At 38.2% G+C, this 19,193-nt stretch overlaps 1 protein-coding gene across 3 annotated transcripts in view; it reads right to left on the bottom strand.

The window, feature by feature from the left end:
• Positions 1-19,193, bottom strand: part of RPS6KA5 (ribosomal protein S6 kinase A5) — a 188,690-nt gene that overhangs the window by 88,779 nt on the left and 80,718 nt on the right. For all 3 annotated transcript variants that reach the window (XM_016926595.4, XM_016926591.4, XM_016926594.4), the window contains exon 3: positions 17,757-17,975. Coding sequence is in view for 2 of the 3 variants with exons in the window: in XM_016926591.4 (XP_016782080.1) it covers positions 17,757-17,975 (219 nt within the window). In the remaining variant the exon portion in view is untranslated. The remainder of the gene's footprint in view (positions 1-17,756; positions 17,976-19,193) is intronic.

The raw sequence follows: 19,193 nt of genomic DNA on the forward strand, positions 1-19,193 counted from the left end.
CCCCAGCCCCTTTTCAACTGGGCATAAATTCTATTTCCTCATATAAAATACATATTAAATAGCTCAGGTAGAATAAAGCACTTGAAAACTGTCTACTGCTAGAATTTACGGTCCAATCTACCTGGTGGACTCTTGATCCATGCCAGCTTATCTACCCTGAATAACTTTTCTGCCAAAATTATGATCCATTAGATTTCTGAAAATTCCTTCTCAAGTCTCTGTCATTTCTTCCACAAAAAATTGTAAGCTTGAGCATTCTTGAATTTTTAAAGCCAATATTTTCTTCCCTTTATTATAAGAAAACTATCAGAAGATAGCATGAGATTGCTCAATTTTTACTGATACTCCTTCAGCTTTTTGCTTCTGTGGACATACAATGAAAATGGGCTAGGTGGTACTGTTCGTATACACTCCTGGCTACTGACGTTTGTACGGAAGTAGCGTAATAACCAGATAGGCAGGGGAAGTGGGAAAGGGCTCCCGACAGACAAGAATCCGGATGTAAAACAATGACTTGGGTGGCCCTCCTTAAAAGTTTGTATCTGAACACAGCCCACTGCTTCTGAGACCAAAGAATAACAATAGCAACTATAGATTTTAGGCACTTCTTTCATGCCTGTTCTAGTTAGATATAATGAATCTCACCCCAATAAATAATGCTATGAAGTAGGTACTATTAAAATAATCACATAATCCCCAGAGAAAATAGGAATCTCCAGAGAAAAGTAAAACTGAGAGTGGTTAAGTCAATTTTCCAGAGTTGTACATCTTATGAAGGGGGAGAGTAAGGATGATGAACGTGTCTGACTCTGAAGACAGTGGGTTTAGACGTTGTCTTAGAGCTGCTCTTTTCCCCTTTCCAACTTGGCTTTCCCGCTGCTTTTGAGGAGCAGCCTCATGAGGCAGTCGGACTTGATAATTTTTGTCAGAAATATTGCCTTAAGATCAACTATTCTTTGGAAGACAGCTTCCAAGTATTTAAATGACTTAGAACCAATAATTCTATATATCTTATGTAATTTTGCAGTCTTACATGCTTTTTCCAGTTAAATTTTGGAGGGCTCATCTGAATGTCACAGTAATCAAAAGTAGACATTCTATGTCTACTGAGATTTTTTTTTTAATGGCTACAGTAAACAATCAGTTTAAATCTTTTTTTAGACTGCCAAGCTAAAATTATCGCTCATAGATTTTATGGCACAGAACTTAAGGACAGCAATTTACATCTTGCAGTAGTGAACCCTGGGCTGTTTTCTCAAAAAAAGTACTGTACCTTGAATGGAGGAATATCTACAACCTTGCAAAAAGTTCCTTAATTTTTCCTAAGAGGTTATCATTTTAACCCACCTGGCTGTTAAGGCAGAGGATCTGAATTTGGCAACATAGAAGAGCTACATTCATGGTTCTTGCCAGAGATTAGAACCTCAAAGTATCTGCAGACCAAATATCATTAAATGTTCAGTTGTTAGAAATAATACATATAAAGGACAATGCATATGATCAATACATCTCTCTTGATACACTATATTATGACTTTGGACCAAGAGCAGCAGAAAGCTATAAACACAGATTACACTGTTTTGGAAAAATTATACTCTCCCCTTGTGTTCCACAGGCTTACATTATGAAGCCTGAAGAGTGGCATGAAACTTCTTATTATCGTTAGTCTAGGAAGTACATAGTGGCTCCTAAATGAAGCCCTATTAAAGAATTTTTTCCTAAGGGTTTTTTTTACAAAAAACTTATCTTGGCACAGTTTTTTTTTTTGAGACAGAGTCTCACTCTCTTGCCCAGGCTGGAGTGCAGTGGCACTATCACGGCTCACTGCAGCCTTCACTTCCTGGGCTCAAATGATCCTCCTGCCTCAGCCTCCCAAGTAGCTGGGACTACAGGTGCAAAATTTTGTACTTTTAGTAGAGACAGGGTTTCGCCACGTTAGCCTGGCTGGTCTGGAACTCCTGACTTCAGGTGATCTGCCCTCCTTGGCCTCCCAAAGTGCTGGGATTGCAGGAGTGAGCCACCATGCCCGGCCTAGATTTTTTTTTTTTTTTTTTTGAGATAGGGTCTCGCTCTGTTGCCTAGGCTGGAGTGCAGTATGAACCCTGGGCGGTTTTCTCGAAAAAAGTACTGTACCTTTAACGCAGTACAAAATTTTGGCACGATTCCAAAATTGTAAGAACAATACAAAGAATCCCTATATGCTCATTATGAAAATTCACTAATTGTTTACATTTTGTTTCATTTGCTTTAGCATTCTTTCTGTTTTCATATATGTGCATATTTTTCCTGAACCAGTTGAGAATACATTGGAGATATCGTGCTCCTCTACTCCTAAACATTTCAGTGTACATTTCCTAAGAACTAGGACATTCCTGCATATAACCACAGTATAATTGTAAATACCAGAGCCATTAACCACGATAAAAATACCATTTCCTAATCTGCACTCCCTATTCAAATTTGGCCATTTACCCCAATAATGCTCTTTGTGGCTACTTTTTTCCAGTCCAATTTCTAGTTCAATTTCATACAACACATTAGAAATCACATCTCTTTAGTCTGGAATTCATGGTCTTTCTTTCTTGGTATCTTTGATGAGGATAGACCTGATATTTTGTGGACTAACTCTGAATCTGGGTTTTATCTTTTGTTTTCTCATGATGCAGGTTATGCATTCTTGGAAGGAATAGCAATAAAATGATGTTACCCTCACTACGACATCTCAGGAAGCACGGATGTTAGTTTACCCAACATTGGTGTTAACTTTGATAACATCATTAATGTGGAGTCACTAAAGTGGAGTTTGCCACGTTTCTCCACTATGAAGTTACTATGTTTCCCTTTATAATTAACTGGTAAATTGTAGGGAGAGGAATTGAGACTATGTAAAAATCTCCTCCTCCTCATGTCACCCACTCATTTTAGCATCAAGTGATGATTTTCCAACTCCATCATTCCTCTATGTTAGTTGGCATTCTCCCATAAGGAAGAGCTTTCCCTTCGCCCCCAATTTATTGCACTTTCTTACTTTCTAGCATAACAAGATGTTCTAGTTTCATCTTGTACTTTTCAAGGCTTTATTTTAATATCACCACCACTCATGGATCACTATCTGCCAGGGGCGATACGACACACTTTACATAGATCATTCCATTTAAGCCAATCAACTCCAGGTAAATGGGATAGCAGAGTATCAGAGAGATTAGGCGACTTGCCTAGGATCCTGCAGCTAGGATATATTGAAACCCAGCAACCCAGAGTTGAGCCAAGTTACTACTTAAGTGGAATAGAGAAAAATACATGTTCACCGAGGAGTAGATTATTTGGCTTGGCTGGTGCACAGGTATCAGAGCACAGTAGTGGGAGACTGGGAGGGAAAGACAAGCTGAGGCTGGGGTCAGATTGTTCTGAGAGCCTTACAATGGACTTTAGAATATATCCTCTTCAAGTAAATGGAAGTCACTGAGAGACGTCAAGCAGTGGAGTGACCCAATCATGGCTGTGTCGTAGGAAGACTAATCAAATATTAATGTAAAAAACGGGCTGGAAAGGATTGAAAGGGGTCAAAAAATAGACATTAGCACTATTTCTAATTTTCTGATAATAAAAATAATGCTGCTTCTCCTGATAAAACAAAGAAGGCAACACATGTGGCTAAGCTGTGTATAGCAATCAAGTCGCATGGCTCCTGCACATACTGGCTATGCAGCCTTGGGCGCCTTTTTTTATTCCCTGAGCCTCAGATACCTCATCTATAAAACAAAGATGATAATCTATTTCTTCAAGGGTTGCTTTCAAAGACTGAAAAAAATAATATATAAAAAAATGCCAAGAGTAGTGTCTGATAACAAATAAGTACTACAAAACATAAATATTACAATAAAAATATTTGCCACCTTCATCTAAAATGCTTTTTGACTGTGAGCACAGAAGTGTAGGATTTTCTGGCCTACAGACAACCTTAGTTTGTATTGACATTCTCATTCTAGTAATAGCGCCACAAGAAACAACCTTGTACATATTTTTTATCTACTTAGGCAGGCATAAATTGGTAGGATGGATTCCTAAAATTTGATTGCTGAGGCTGCACGTGGTGGCTCACACCTGTAATCACAGCACTTTGGAAGACTGAGATGGGAGGATCACTTGAGCCCAGGAGTTCACAACCAGCCTGGGCAACATAGTGAGGCTCTGACTCTGCAAAATACAAAAAAAATTAGCCAGGAGTGGTGGTGTGCACCTACAGTCCCAGCTACTTGGGAGGCTGAGGCAGGAAGATCATTTGAGCCCAGGAAGTCAAGGCTGCAGTGGGCCATGATAGTGCCACTGCACTCCAGCCTTGGTAAGAGAGTGAGACCCTGTCTCAAAAAAAAAAAAAAAAAACCCAAAAAACCACAACAAACAAACAAACAAACTTGGATTGGCAAGTCACAACAAACATACATATTAAATTTTGGTAACTGTTGCCAATTTTTGGTAAGTACCTCCAAAAAAAGGCTGAAGCCATTTATATCACCCACCAACAGTGAGTAAATACCTCTTAAAAAGTTCTCGTATCGGCTGGGCGCTGTGGCTCATGCCTGTAATCCCAGCACTTTGTAAGGCGGGCAGATCACGAGGTCAGGTCGAGACCAGCCTGGCCAACATGGTGAAACCCAGTCTCTACTACAAATACAAAAATCAGCTGGGCGTGGTGATGGGCACCTGTAATCCCAGGTACTCGGGAGGCTGAGACTTGAACCTGGGAGGTGGAGATAGCAGTGAGCCGAGATCGCACCATGGCACTACAGCCTGAGCGACAGAGCGAGACTCTGTCTCAACAAAAAAAAAGTTCTCATATCAAATACCTTAAATTTTTGCCAATCTGACATGCATTTCCAAGATACAGAGGATTTTAAGGTGCAAAACAAAGGAGAAAGGAAGAAAACTTGAGAGCTTGTAGCAACTGGACCTGATCATCTCAGACAGAGAGGAAGACAGTAATGGGATTGTGGGTTTGAGAAGTAATAAGAGGCTGGGAAAGTTCACATGCAGTTCACGAGAGAGGGGTAAAATGCTCACTAACCTGTGAAGCTCTGCTGAGACTGACAGCATGGGTTTCATGCCAGACCCAGGCGACACATTTTGTTGACACACGAGGAAAGCTTAGCAATCTAGTATTGGGAAGACAAGTTCAGAGAATAATCAAAGTGACTGCAATGTCAGGCAAGGAGGAAGGTGAAGAGGGCAAGCAATGCCAGTGTGCCAGCCAAGGCAGATTCCAGGTTAGTAAGGGTGCAGATGGAACCCAAAGGAAGTAGGAGAATAGGAAAGGCTCAAAAGAAGGTAGGGCTCACAGGGGATTTAAAAAATGCTCGGGGAGTATGAGAAAGGAAAATGATGGAAGATTATGGTTAAAGACTTTGAGGTCTTAGAGGTGCAACTGGTTTGATTGATAAGGCCTAATGTGCAGCTATACTTGTAAATGAAGCAAAAGAAGTGAAAGAGGTTTGGCACGGTATTGAGCTGGTTATCAATACTGGTACTAAAGTTGTAGAAAGTGATGGGAGGAAACTGGAGGAAAGGGAAACTAAGTCTGGTGAATGTCACTGGAAACACAGATATGTGTCCTGGGAGTCAATTAGCTACAGAATTGAGGGAAGTGGCTTAGAAAAGCTCTTTGAAAAACAAGACTCTGTTGAGAAATGATTTTTTAAAATGATGTTTAACTATCATCATGTTGTTGAGTACAGGAAGGTGGTCTTCTGTGACAGGGGCTGCTACAGAAGCAACATCCTCCAAAAACAGAAGGTTTTACTTTAGAGGAAAGGATAAATAAAGCATTTCAGGAGTTTATGCACACAGTTACTCATAGAATACTAACCCTTTCTGTTAGTAGAGGAAGATGAAGAGATGTTTGAGTAGGGGGAAGAACACAAAATTCCTAAAGACATAAAAAATATCTCCAAAGCTTCTAAAATAGTAGGCACATACAAAATTAAGCTTTAGAGAGTACAGTGTACCAACGGAGTCATACCTCTTTATTTACATATTGTACATTTTATTCTAAAAGCTAATTTACATGTATTCTGCCAGAAAGTCAAGTTGGGATCTGGCACCAAAGAGGCAGACTAAAGTCCAAGGACAATTTTCTCTCTGCCAGGCACAGGGTCTAGCCCTATCGAATACAAGGCACTAATACTAGTTGCAAGGAATGAGTAAACATGTAATATTGCAGTAACTAACTGCCGTAGCCACATAAGTATTAAGGTAGATTCTTCATCTTAAGTTTCAGCATTGATAAAGAGTAGAAAGAAATAGAAAAGAAGAGAGAAAGCAAAAGGGAACTGGTAATAACAGTAAGAACATCTTTCTTGATGGGCATGTCTCAAGTTCTGAGCTCTTCCAAGAGATAAATTCAGGATAAGTCTTCAGACTTATTCTGTTTACAACTGAAGAACAAAAGAAAACTATCAATAGTCCATCTTTATGACAATAATTAAAAATAAATAGGTAGGGCTAACTCTAATACATGTTCTCAGAAGCTGTGAGGCAAATTTCATTAATGTGACTCTTCCAAAAAACATTTATCATCCCATTGAAATTGACTTACAGTCCATACAATGGAATACCTTATATAATCCTTGTGCCAATGATTTGTTTCTTGATTAAAAGAAATGTCATGTAAATGATTATATCTTAATTCCTTTGTATTTCTTAAATGGTCTTCTTTATATGTAGGATGACTAATATTCTATAACTGCAAAATATTAATATAAATAATTCTAACTTCCACATAAGATTGTCATGAGGATTAAATGAGCTACTGAGGATTATGAGCCAGGCATACAGTAGGCATTTGTTAAATAATAACTAATAGCTCCTATTATTATTTACAGGCATCAATTACAATTTATAGACTTGAAAAATACTGTCAAGCTTAATTATAATGACTTAAATATAAAAATCAAATTTATTGTGCCCTGACTTACATACTCAATGTGGTCATAATTTTAAGACTTATAAATGTTTAACATATATTTCCATAAAGTACTACCAGGGTCTAATTACTTAGTATTAAGCTAAAGAGAGATTTTCTTATATAACTGATATTTCAGTGCAATCCTAAGTTTTAAAATTGCAGAGATATCTGGTTTTTATTCAAGTGCAATTAACTTGCTTTTAAAGATTTTTATGTTCTGGTATTTGGAATGCCAGATGAAGCACTCTGATACTGTGTCTCTAAGAAGCATAAAAATAACACAGAAATCACACAAATAATGTGAAAATTCAAAAACATAAAATTTCTCCCATTTTAAAACACACTACCATCCTCCCTAAATCCCACGTGTCCCATCTTGTCTTTCTTCTTCATTTTACTGCCAAACTTCTTTAAAGCGTGGTCTACATGGCTGATGCTCCTTACCCACTGTTCCCTTCATATTGCTGCTATAGGAAGTTACCACAGACTTAGTGGCATAAACACTATGAATTTATTATTTTATAATTTTGTACATTCAAAGTCTGACATGGACATCACTGGACTAAAATCAAGGTGTCAGCAGGACTGCGTTTCTTCTAGGGCTCCAGGGAAAAATCTGTTTCTTGGCCTTTTCTAAACTCTAGATACAGGCCACCCACATTCCTTGGCTTCTGGTCCCTTCTCTCATCCTAAAAGGCAGCTATGGCAGCTGAGTCACTTCTCACATTGCATCACCTGACCTTCTCTGTAGACACATCTCCCTCTCACCCTCCTCTCTCCTCCCTCCCTCCCTCTTCCTATTGTGTAAGGACCCTTGTGGTTACATTGGCCCCACACCAGATAATTCAGAATAATCTCTCAATTTTAGAGTCAGCTGATTAGTGGTCTTAATTTCATCTATAATCTTAATTCTTCTTTACCATGTAGCTCAACATACTGACAGGTCCTGGGGGATTAGAATGTGGGCATCTCTGGGAGGACATTATTCGGTCTACCACAGCCTCTATTCATTCCTTAACATACTACAGTACAACTTCTACCTCCATGATAACACCATAACCTAAAGCTAAAAATAACCTCTTGTTACTAGAGTCAATGAATACTTTTCAGTCCTCATATTACTTAACTTTATGCCCTTTGCAAAGGGCAAAAAGGAAAAGAGTGTTTCAAAGGCAGCAAAGTAGCACAAAAACTGCCTCTATGGATCAGCCCAAATTGAGCCCCTCAAAAATGGTTATGTTAACCCACTGAATTTTGGGTTAGTTATGCAGAAAAAGACAACTGATATATTAGCAACTTGTAGATCATGCTTATAACTTAAGTGTCTTGTTCAAGATCACACAGTTAATAACCAAAACAATCTTTTTATTTTAGCAGAATAATAGCCCTTTAATTTAGGTCACACATCTTTCATATTAGGAAAACAATTTATATTTCATTTCAATGACACATAATTTATGCAGATATTTAACAGTAGCAAGTAGATTTAACTTTGTTATTATGAAATAATATTTCCTTCTTGGATTCAGAATAGCAAGCCGTGTGTGTGTATGTGTGTTTGTATGTATATGGAAAGGCAGGTAGAGAATGGAGGAGAGAAAAATAGCCTTTAAACCAGTAAATTTGTTTCTTAAAACAGTAAATTAATTCTGAGAATTTGAACCGAAGATCTCTACAAAATTTCCAAGATTCTTAAGCAACTCATATCATTCTGACAATTAATACCTTATGGAATTAACGTTAGGGTAAAACAGCACGTGCTCTCCATCAAAATTCTGACTTTCTAAGTACATACTGTTGCACAGTTTCAGGCTGCTCGTCTTTGCACATCTGATTTGACTTAATGTTGAACTCAGAAATCTCTCCATTGTTCTGCAGTTCATACACTTTTATTAGCAGATGGAGAAAGTGAAATTCACAGAGACATTGGGTTACATAAGCTTTAAAGTATTACTAAAAACTACAGCCTAAATAGCCCATTTTCCATTTAAGATGCAAAAGGATAACCACAGAAAGGGCTAGCAAGCTTATTTTAAGGCTATGTCTTGCTCGTGCAATTGCATGGAAGTCAGCTTGTAGGAGGGGAAGTCGTAGAGTTAACAGAAATCCTACATCTCCTGCTTTCAAGGAAAGATTCTGTTCTGCTTTCACTCTCCAAACACCCAAACACCTACTTATTTCCAGTAATACTCTGGCTGACCTCTAGACATCTAAGCTTTCTATTTCAAATTCTCCTACTTAGAATTTCTCTCTCTCATATTTCTTCTTAAATGGTGGCACCTTCCAAAGAGCTGTTATTAATTTCCACATGCCCCCTATGATTCAGACCACTTCTCTCTTTTTTTTTCTCTCTCTCTGCACTGTTACTTGGTCTTCTTTTTATTTTTTTTCCTACAAATTTTCCTCTTCCTTCTGATATGCTTCACTTCCATGAACTCCCATACCTCCTGTTCTCATTTCTACCTACTCTTTCTCCTCTGGACCACCCAAATCTCTCTTGATAGCTCCCTTTTCTTATCTTCTATCTAAAATATAGTCTTAACGTGACATGCCACACAAACCTGAAAGTCATTTCTTTTTAATGTCATGCCAAAACCATCTCAGTTTATTTTTGTTTGGTTTTAGCTCAACATTCTAATAGTACACTCTATAAATGCATTTCAGCTTATCAAAATCATTACAAAGTTCTGACTAAGAACATCTATCAATCTTGTGAATTAGTCATATTTACTTCAAAGCAAGGAAGTGTTTTCAGTTACTGTCTGTTTCGTCATACTAGTGACTGTAATATATCATGAACCATTCTGTTACCATCTCAGCAATTACAATTATTGCTCACCCTTACAATTATTGAGATGAAACCAATACTCAAAAGTGAAACTTTAATTTTTAAATACCTCTTAACTCCATTGAAAGAATGACTCATGATCACAGAACTGTCTACAAGGCTGGGATGGCATTCATTATTGGGAATGATCCTTGGCATTACCTTTACAAACATTTTGGTGATTTGCTTATTTAACATCTTGTGAATTCTGATTAATGTAACAATTTATCACAGTCATAGATCAGCTGGTGTTTCAACAAAATCACCACTAACAGAAACCAGAAAACATCAAAAGAAAAATTATTTTTACAGATTATTTTCCACATAGAATTCCCTCTCAGTGTTAGTTGAAATAAATATGAGTTTTAAGAGAGAGAGAACAGATAAAAATATTTTTATATCTCTTGTTGTAACCATGCACAGGTACAGAAAAAGTTATAAAAGGAGACATGATCTCCACGTTACAAGATTTGGGAAAAGTAAAAGAAATATAAAGGGAAAAATCCATCAAATCCAATATCATTAGCTATAAATCAGAGGCTTAAAAGATATTAATGTTGTAGAATTAAAAAAAAAAAAACCAGAAATGTGACTTAACAATAGATAACTTTAAAGCAGGGGTCAACAAATTACAGACCAGAGGCCAAATCTAGTCCACCACCATTTTTGTAAATAAAATTTTATTGGAACTTGGGCCAGGCGCGGTGGCTCATGCCTGGAATCCCAGCACTTTGGGAGGCCAGGGCGAGCAGATTACCGATGCCAGGAGTTCAAGATCAGCCTGGCCAGCATGGTGAAACCCTGTCCCTACTAAAAATACAGAAATTAGCCAGGTGAGGTGGCACATGCCTGTAAACCCAGCTACTCGGGAGGCTGAGGCAGGAGAATCGCTTGAACCTGGAAGGCAGAGGTTGCAATGAGCCGAGATCACACCACTGCACTCCAGCCTAGGCGACAGTGAACTCCATCTCAAAAAGAAAAAAAAATTATTGGAACCCTACCATGCCTATTTATTCACTACTGCCTATGGTCAAAGAGACCGTAAGGCTTGCAAAGCCTAAAATATTTACCATCTAGCCCTTCACTGGTCAAAGTCCTGATGCCTGATTTACAAGATGACAGATACAATATAAATGAACAGAAGGCAACTGCCAGTAAATACAGCATATTGTAGGAAACAATCACACATACTCAGTTCAAGTAGAAATGCTAGTCTATTCCGTATCTGGTTACTAAAAGCAAAATGTCACAGGTAAGCAAATGGCAAGATAATACTAACATTGTAATAATCTTATCATTTGGAGAAGCCTGTGCAAACAAGGCGAATTTAATCCCAATGGAACAAGCCCCATCAAGAAGTCTACAGTGAGCCATAAATACTAGTAGGCACATGATGGCAGCCTAGACATGAATCTCCACATCTGCTCCTAAAACATCTTTAAAAACAGCAAGAAAAGCTGTAAACCTCCATGACCTACTCCTTCAGCAAAACTGAGAGAAAGAAAACCCATATACACCAAACAACATGGTTCAGGGCAGGCTAAGAAGGAACTGGGCAAGACATGAGCAATGTGGGAAGGTAGGAAAATGTAGTAAGATAGCAGGATATAGAACTAATATATAAAAGTAATAGCTTTCAGCTAGAAGGTATGGTGGAAGAGAAGACCCCATTTACAAAAGCAACAGATGACAGAATATCTAAGATTCAGTTAAGAAACATGGCTAGGAAGTAAATGCTAAAACACACCTGAAGGTCTTAGAAGGATTTCAACATGAGCAAACATACCATGTTCTTGAATTGGAATAACCAATATCATAAAAATGTCAAGTCTCCCTAAATTAATTTTTTAATTTACAGCAATTCCAGTGAAAATACCTTATGGTTTTTCCCCCCAAAACCAGACAATGTGATTCTAAAGTTCATGCTGAAAAATAAACCAACAGGAAGAGTCCTCCAAAAAGCTCTGAAAAATAAAGGCAATGAAAGATCAGGGGCAGAGGGCAACTAACCTTACCAAGAATTAAAATACATTGTAAAACCTTGATAAATTAAAACAGTATAGTACTGGTACATGACTTAACAAACCAAACAGAAAAAAATCAAATAGACCCAAACATATATGAGAATTTCATAGAGGAAAAAGGAAGCACCTCAAGTCAATGTAAACGTGGACTTTTAACTAAACAGTGTTGGGAAAATTAGCTATTTGAAAAAGATTAAGTTGGATCCTTATTTCATGTCATACGCCATCCACATGGATCCAAGTTCTCTATGCAAAAAATAAAACCATGCAAGTACTGGAAGAAGACATCAGTTAATTCCTTTATAAACTCAGTAGAGGAGTAGAGGAGGTCTTCTGACTATGACTCAAAATCACAAGCCATAAAAATAATTTTAAAAATAAATTTTACTATACATAAATTTTTGCATGGTAAATGCATCATAACCAAACTCAAAAAAATACATGGGAAACGGGAAAGTATTTACAATGCATACCAGAAATGATTAATTACTTTATGAGCTCCTAGAAATTGAGAGGAAAAAAAGAGGCAAAGGGTACAAATAGATAATTCTCAGAAAAAATACATATGGCTTTTTAAGCATGTGAAAAGATGTTCGGCCTCATTCAGTAAAGAAAAAAAGAAAATTAACTCTACAATGAGACACTACTACTCACCTATGAGACAGGCAAATGCCCAGAAGTTTGAGAATACGTTCTGTGGAGAAACAGGCACTCTCAAACAATGCTGATGGGAATGTAAAATGGTACACCTTCTATGGAAGTGTATTTGGCAAAATTAGAGATGGCAAAAAAGGATGGGTGTGGTGGCCCATGCCTGTCATCCCAGCACTTTTGGAGGCCGAGGTGGGCAGATCACTTGAGGTCAGGAGTTGGAGACCAGCCTAGCCAACATGGTGAAACCCTGTCTCTACTGAAAAAATACAAAAATTAGCCAGGTGTGGTGGCATGCACCTGTAGTCCCATCTACTCAGGAGACTGAGTCAGGAGAATCACTTGAACCCAGGAGGCAGAGGTTGCGGTGAGCCGAGATCAACATCACTGCGCTCCAGCCTGGGCAACAGAGCGAGACTCCATCTCGAAAAAAAAAAAGAAGAGATGGTGAAAACACAGACCCAGCAATCTCCCTTCATCAAGCCTACAGGTTTTTTCCCCCAAACAAGTAGAAAATGACATACGTGCAAGTTATCCCTGAAGCATCCTCATAAGATAATAAACAATAACCCAAGGATCCCTTCACAGGGAACCAGTTAAGTATACAATGGAATGGAATGAAGGACTGTGCAGGAATAAAAAAAAGAACAAGGAAAAGCTTTATGAATTATATGGTGTTCATATGTTATGTTACATTACAACCATGTTATATTATGTTAAAACCAGTATCAGGGCGGGCGTGGTGGTTCACGCCTGTAATCCCAGCACTTTGGGAGGCCAAGGCGTGCGGATCACCTGAGGGTCAGGAGTTCAAGACCAGCCTGGCCAACACAGTGAAACCCCGTCTCTACTAAAAATACAAAAATTAGCCAGGTGTGGTGGCAGGTGCCTATAATCCCAGCTACTCGGGAGGCTGAGGCATGAGAATCACTTGAACCCAGGAGGTGGAGGCTGCAGTGGGCCAAGATTGCACCACTGCACTACAGTCAAGGTGACAGAGTAAGACTCCATCTCAAAAAAAAAAAAAAAAAAAAAAACATAGTGTCCGAACACCACACAGAATATTTTCACTTCTAGGAGAAAAAATATAACCTTATGATGAAGGGATCAGGCTGTCACTATGTAATCTAATCTTAGAATCACTAATTGGGAAAAATCGGATAATAGGTTTCTCCTAACGTGATATAACATGAAATACATAACATCATTTATGGTGTATTCCAGCTCAAAACGTTTAAGTTTAACCTATTGAGACTTTAGATCTAGCTTCCCAATTACTACTAGAATTCAGCAGAGGCAGGAATAAGTTAAAAGATACTACAAGGACACAACCAAGTGAGCATTCCTGGATTGGACAAACAGCTGTAAAGCATAATTATGTTACAATTAGTAAAATATGAAAATGGATTTGTGTGACAAATGGCCATGAATTCTTTCTAGTTCCCCTCTTCAAGAGGTGAAGTCTATTTCTGCATCCCATGAATCCAGGCTGGTCTTGTGTTGAGAGTGAGGCTATGTGAGTTCCAGTGTCCAGGCTCAGGAGGCCCTGCAGCCTCCACTTTTGCCCTCTTGGCAGTAGTTGCTAGCTGCCCTGATACTACCATGCTATGAAAAAGCTGATCTACTGTACTGGAGAATGAGAGGCCATATGGAGGAGAAAAGAGGTGGCCCAGCTAACAGCTAGCACCAATTACCAGACATGAGAATGAAACCATCATGGACCTCACAGCCCAGCCAACTCTCCATCTGAACACCAGGTGAGTGAGCCCAGGCTAACCATTAGAGAACTGCTCAGCCAACCCATGGGATCATGAGAAAATAAATCATTGTTTAAGCTATGAAATTTTAGGTGGTTTGTTATACAGCAATAAATAACTTGTACAACTGGGTTTTAAATGAAAATTTATTAGCTGGGAAAGGTAGATATCATTAACGGAAAGATCTGCTTACAAATCATATACGGGACAAACTCATTTTGATAAAACACACAGATAGACATACAGACAAAAAGACCTAGAAGAATATATACTAATAATAGAGGGGTATATAATAAGGTTCATGCTGGGTAGTGAAAATAAGTTTTTATTTTCTTATTTTTGCTGTCCTGTATTTTCTGTATGCATATATACTGCCTTTGCAGTAATAAAACTTAAAGAAAACATATATTTTATAAAAAAAAAGGTTTATAGTATTTACTTAGTCATCAGACAAACTGTTAGCAAGGTTCCTGAAGAGCTAGACATGTAAGTTCTTGCTAATACCTCACAAAAAGCTGGATAAAGTCAGTCAACCAATAAACCTTTTGGGACTGTTACAGGCTGAACTGTATCTTCCCGAAACTCATTATGTTGAAGTCCTAGCCTCCAGTACCTTAGAATGTGACTGTAAATGGAGTTAAAATGAGGCCCCTAGGGTGGACCCCAAAGCAATCTGACTGGTGTCCTTACAGGAAGAAGAAATTTGGGCACAAAAAGAGATACCAGGGGCACACATGCATAGGGGGACAACATGTGAAGAGGTGGTAAGACAGTGGCCATCTGCAAGCCAAGGAAAGAGGCCGTGGGAGAAACCAACCCTAGTGGCACATTGATCTTGGACTTCCAGCCTCCAGTACTGTGAGAAAATAAATGTCTATTGTTTAAGCCACCCAGCCCTAGCAAACTAATATAGGGACCAAGTGTATAGCACGATATTTGGGAAACTGACCTAGTGTGCATTAGGGCACTGCAAACAAATAACTGAACCATTAAAACAGTTTATGGTCCTCTTCTAAATTCCTGAAAAGTTTTCATCTTTAAAAGTCAACTGCTGAAACAGGCATAAAGAATAATTGTGTTAAATAAATTAATGTGAACAGAAGATAGAAGGGCATGATTTCTAAATGCAATGCCTCACTCACTGTGGAATGAATATGTTGTCCAGTTCACGTTCCATTCTTGACTTAGCATAAAAAAATGGGTTTTCTTGTTTTGTTTTGGATTTGTTTATTTAGGGCCAATGACAAAGGCCAAAAGTAATGGAGAGCCAATAACGAAAAAGCAACATGATTAAGGACTACTGTTTTCTAGTCAAATACAAAATATTTCACTCATATCTATTTACTTCTAAATTTAACATGTTTTATAAAAAATTACAATTTTAAATAATTTTAAAAAGCATATTGAGTATAGTTAAGAGAACAGAAAAAAAAAAAAAAAAAAAAAGAAGAGAGGAGACAGAAAGGGCGGGGGCAGGCTAGAGCGTAATGGTGCAGAGTCCAGGAACCTGTTTTCTTACCAGCTTCTGACTCGGACAACCTTAGACACATGATTTAACTTTTATGAGTTTATTGTCAAGGGAGAAACTTGAAAAGATAATCATTTCTCAAACAGTCCTCATGGACTTCCTAAGGCTTTCCTGGAAATTCTAGGGTAAAGAATAGAAATAAACTGGTAGGGCTTGGTACCCTTAGGCCCAGATACAAGCAGAGCTACTCCTTTCCATTTGTTTTCCATTTGAATTTGTGTGTTCATTTGAGGGAAGGGTCCTGCACTAAAAATGTTTGAAAACGCTGTATTAGAATGCTCTGTCACCTACAACAGTCTTATTGTTCATGTGGGTAGATACTGAAGACATATATATCAAAAAAATCAATAACATAGCACATACACACAGGAGGCAGAATGAAGGGCCAAATTATATTGACTCACTGGAACAACAGGCAAATGATAACATTAATGGAGACTCTTAAGAGGAGAAAAGAGAGTATGTCCTACATGAATAAAGATTTAGAATTGTTAATTGATGGTAAGCATTGCAAAATGAGCATGAAGTGTAACATCATGGCTCAAAAGGTGAATGCAATCTTAGGTATCATTAATAAAAATATAATTTCTAATATAAAAGCACTCAATAAAATGGCCAAATATATATTAAAAAACCAGTTTGTATTACCAATAATCAAAGAATACAGGCATCAATTTAGGGAAACAGAAGACAGACATTGGAATGATTCAGACTTGAGCTCCAATCTTCAAGCATACACAAGATATATAACTTCAGGACATACAGCTTCCAGAATGTGGACATCACTAATGAGGGGATCCTGCAGTGCCTTTGTGTGGGTCAGTGATATTATGGAATACACCTAGTGTTATGGCTGGCATACTGTAGGCACTCAAGAAATAGCTAATGCTTTCAAAGCACTATGTGAAATTCTAGCTCATTTAATCCTTACCATAATTCTAGGAGAGAGTTATATCACATACATGCAAATTAAAACAAGCACAGGACCAAAATGGTAACAGATAAAATCTTCAACGATGGTAGAACACTAGAAGCACTGCCATTTCTCTAGTGGGAACAGAAGATGGTGGAACTTTTCTGCAAAGCAGTCTGGGAATGTGTGTGAGGACTTTCCCAAAGATCATATATAAAGGTCCAGCTCTATTTGAGAAAGGAATGGATTCAGAAAGTGCCTAGGGTGGAAATGGGAGTGTAAAGGGCTGACTGATTAGTAGCTAATCAAGTTTTTCACCAGGAATGCAAAGCATCTCTAGGAACAGAAGTCTTTTCTTTCTTTTTTATTTTTCTCCATTACTGGTTTCCATGAACGTCCGTCCCCTTGTCAGCCTAAACCTGTTCATTCTGAGAACTCCTAAAGCAGAACCCACTTCACCAATCAGTTCCTCACATTTGAATGGAAGCATACTGCTCAGGGAGGTAGATACCCCTAACAATTCAAATGTTTCTTAACATTAATAAAGGAAAGGCTGGAAGTGACAGTTCACAGCTGTAATCCCAGCACTTTGGGAGGCCAAGGCGGGCAGATCACTTGAGGTCTGGAGTTCGAGAGCAGGCTGGCCAATATGGCGAAACCCCATCTCTACTTAAAATACAAAAATTAGCTGGGCATGGTGGTGCATGCCTGTAGTCCCAGCTACTCAGGAGGCTGATGAAGGAGAATCACCTGAACCTGGGAGGCGGAGGTTGCAATGAGCTGAGATTGTGCCACTGCACTCCAGCCTGTGTGACAGAACCAGACTCTGCCTCAAAAAAAAAAAAAAAAGAAAAGAAAAGAAAAAAAGACTAAGAAAAGAGTGTGGAATAAGAGGTAAATTCTTCCATAATGGCATAATGGGAGGCCTCAAATCCAGAGCAATGCATGATATTCCAGGAGATGCCACCACAAAGAATGAGAATCAAAATATTTCACTTCTTCTAAGTCCATAGTATCTTGCCCTTTAAGTACATTATAACTTAAGACCCAAAGAAAAGTGTTTTCATAAAAAGTCTGACAACAACTGACACTTACCTAAAATGAGATGAAGTTTGGTTTCTGTCTGGAAAGCATAATGTAATGTCACCAAAAATGGCGACTGCCTAATGTGCTCCAGGACTTGTCGTTCTGTCCTTGTATGCTCTGTGGTTTTGGCCTTTTGAACGATTGTTGCCTTTTTCAAAACTTTCATGGCATACAGCTTTCCAGTATCATGGCCACTTATTTTACGAACTAGAAATACTTTTCCATAAGCTGAAAATGAAAAGAAAAAATAAAAAGAATTAAAATGCTACACAGGCAAAATGGTAATTTAGTGGAACTAAATTTATTTAATGCACAAAAAATACACTCTTTAAAGGAAAAAGTACCCTTGGTACCAGTTCAAATAGTTATTTGATAGATTTCTTCAATTTTATACCAAATATATTTCTAGGTCTAACCCTTAATGTTTACATATCTAGCCACTGCTGACAAAATTATGCTTTTACTCTTTTACTGTTATTCTCTCCTCAATATTTTTAGCTGTAGAAAACTAGCTGTTATTATGGTCAACTAACCACAATCCAATTCTGGAACAACCAGGACATTTTAGACATCAGATAAAACTTCTAGATATATATACATATTTATTACTGATGTAGACAAATGAAGGCAGTTCTTAATAAGAATTTCATATATATATAAATCAAATGCCTCAATTATTCCTCTATACTTATAAAAAAAAAGCCTAAAGCAACATAAGCTGACATTATATGAACAAAAGAGATCTTCAGACTTAAAACATGAAAAGATCCTAAACTGCATACAATACGACAGAAGCCCTTTTGTATCTCTGGGCAGTAATTTACAGCTTACTAGGTCAACCTTGCCACACTTTTCATAATAAGGACTCTGTTGGGCATGATCCTACGTGTGGTGCCCCTCCTCCAGGTGGAGGAATTGGGGCCATGTGGGCACTGTGCCTGTGGGCAGAGCAGGTTCTCTGCATTTATTTTCTTAGAGAAGTGGGCTAAGGCAGGAAGAAGTGGAAGGAGGAAGGGAAGACAAAAAAACAAAAACACTTTGGGAATGAAAAGGTGAGTCCCCCACTTCATCCCTACAAGGTGTCAATCCTCTACAGTTCATCTGTTTAAAAAGGCAAATACTTTCTGGGATGTTTAAGTCCAGTCTCTCTGTTAAATGCTTTAATCAGACCATTATTGAGTTAGTTTGAATTCTGGCCCAGATCAATATTCACATTCTATGGCATTTACCACCTAATTCTATTGTAATCCACCCACTAGAAGAAGGGAGCTTTAAGGGAAGGGCTCTTGTACTCCGTATGTTATTCAGTTCAGTACTCTGGGAACTGGATTAGTACCAACACACAATGTGCAAGAGATCAGTGAAAGACTAATAATCCTGAGAAGGAGCGCCAACATTTATTAAGGACTTGCCGATGCCCGGCTCTGCACTAAACATATCGATTCA

The sequence above is a fragment of the Pan troglodytes genome, chromosome 15, assembly GCF_028858775.2.
Source record: "Pan troglodytes isolate AG18354 chromosome 15, NHGRI_mPanTro3-v2.0_pri, whole genome shotgun sequence".
In the NCBI taxonomy this organism is placed as follows: domain Eukaryota; kingdom Metazoa; phylum Chordata; class Mammalia; order Primates; family Hominidae; genus Pan; species Pan troglodytes.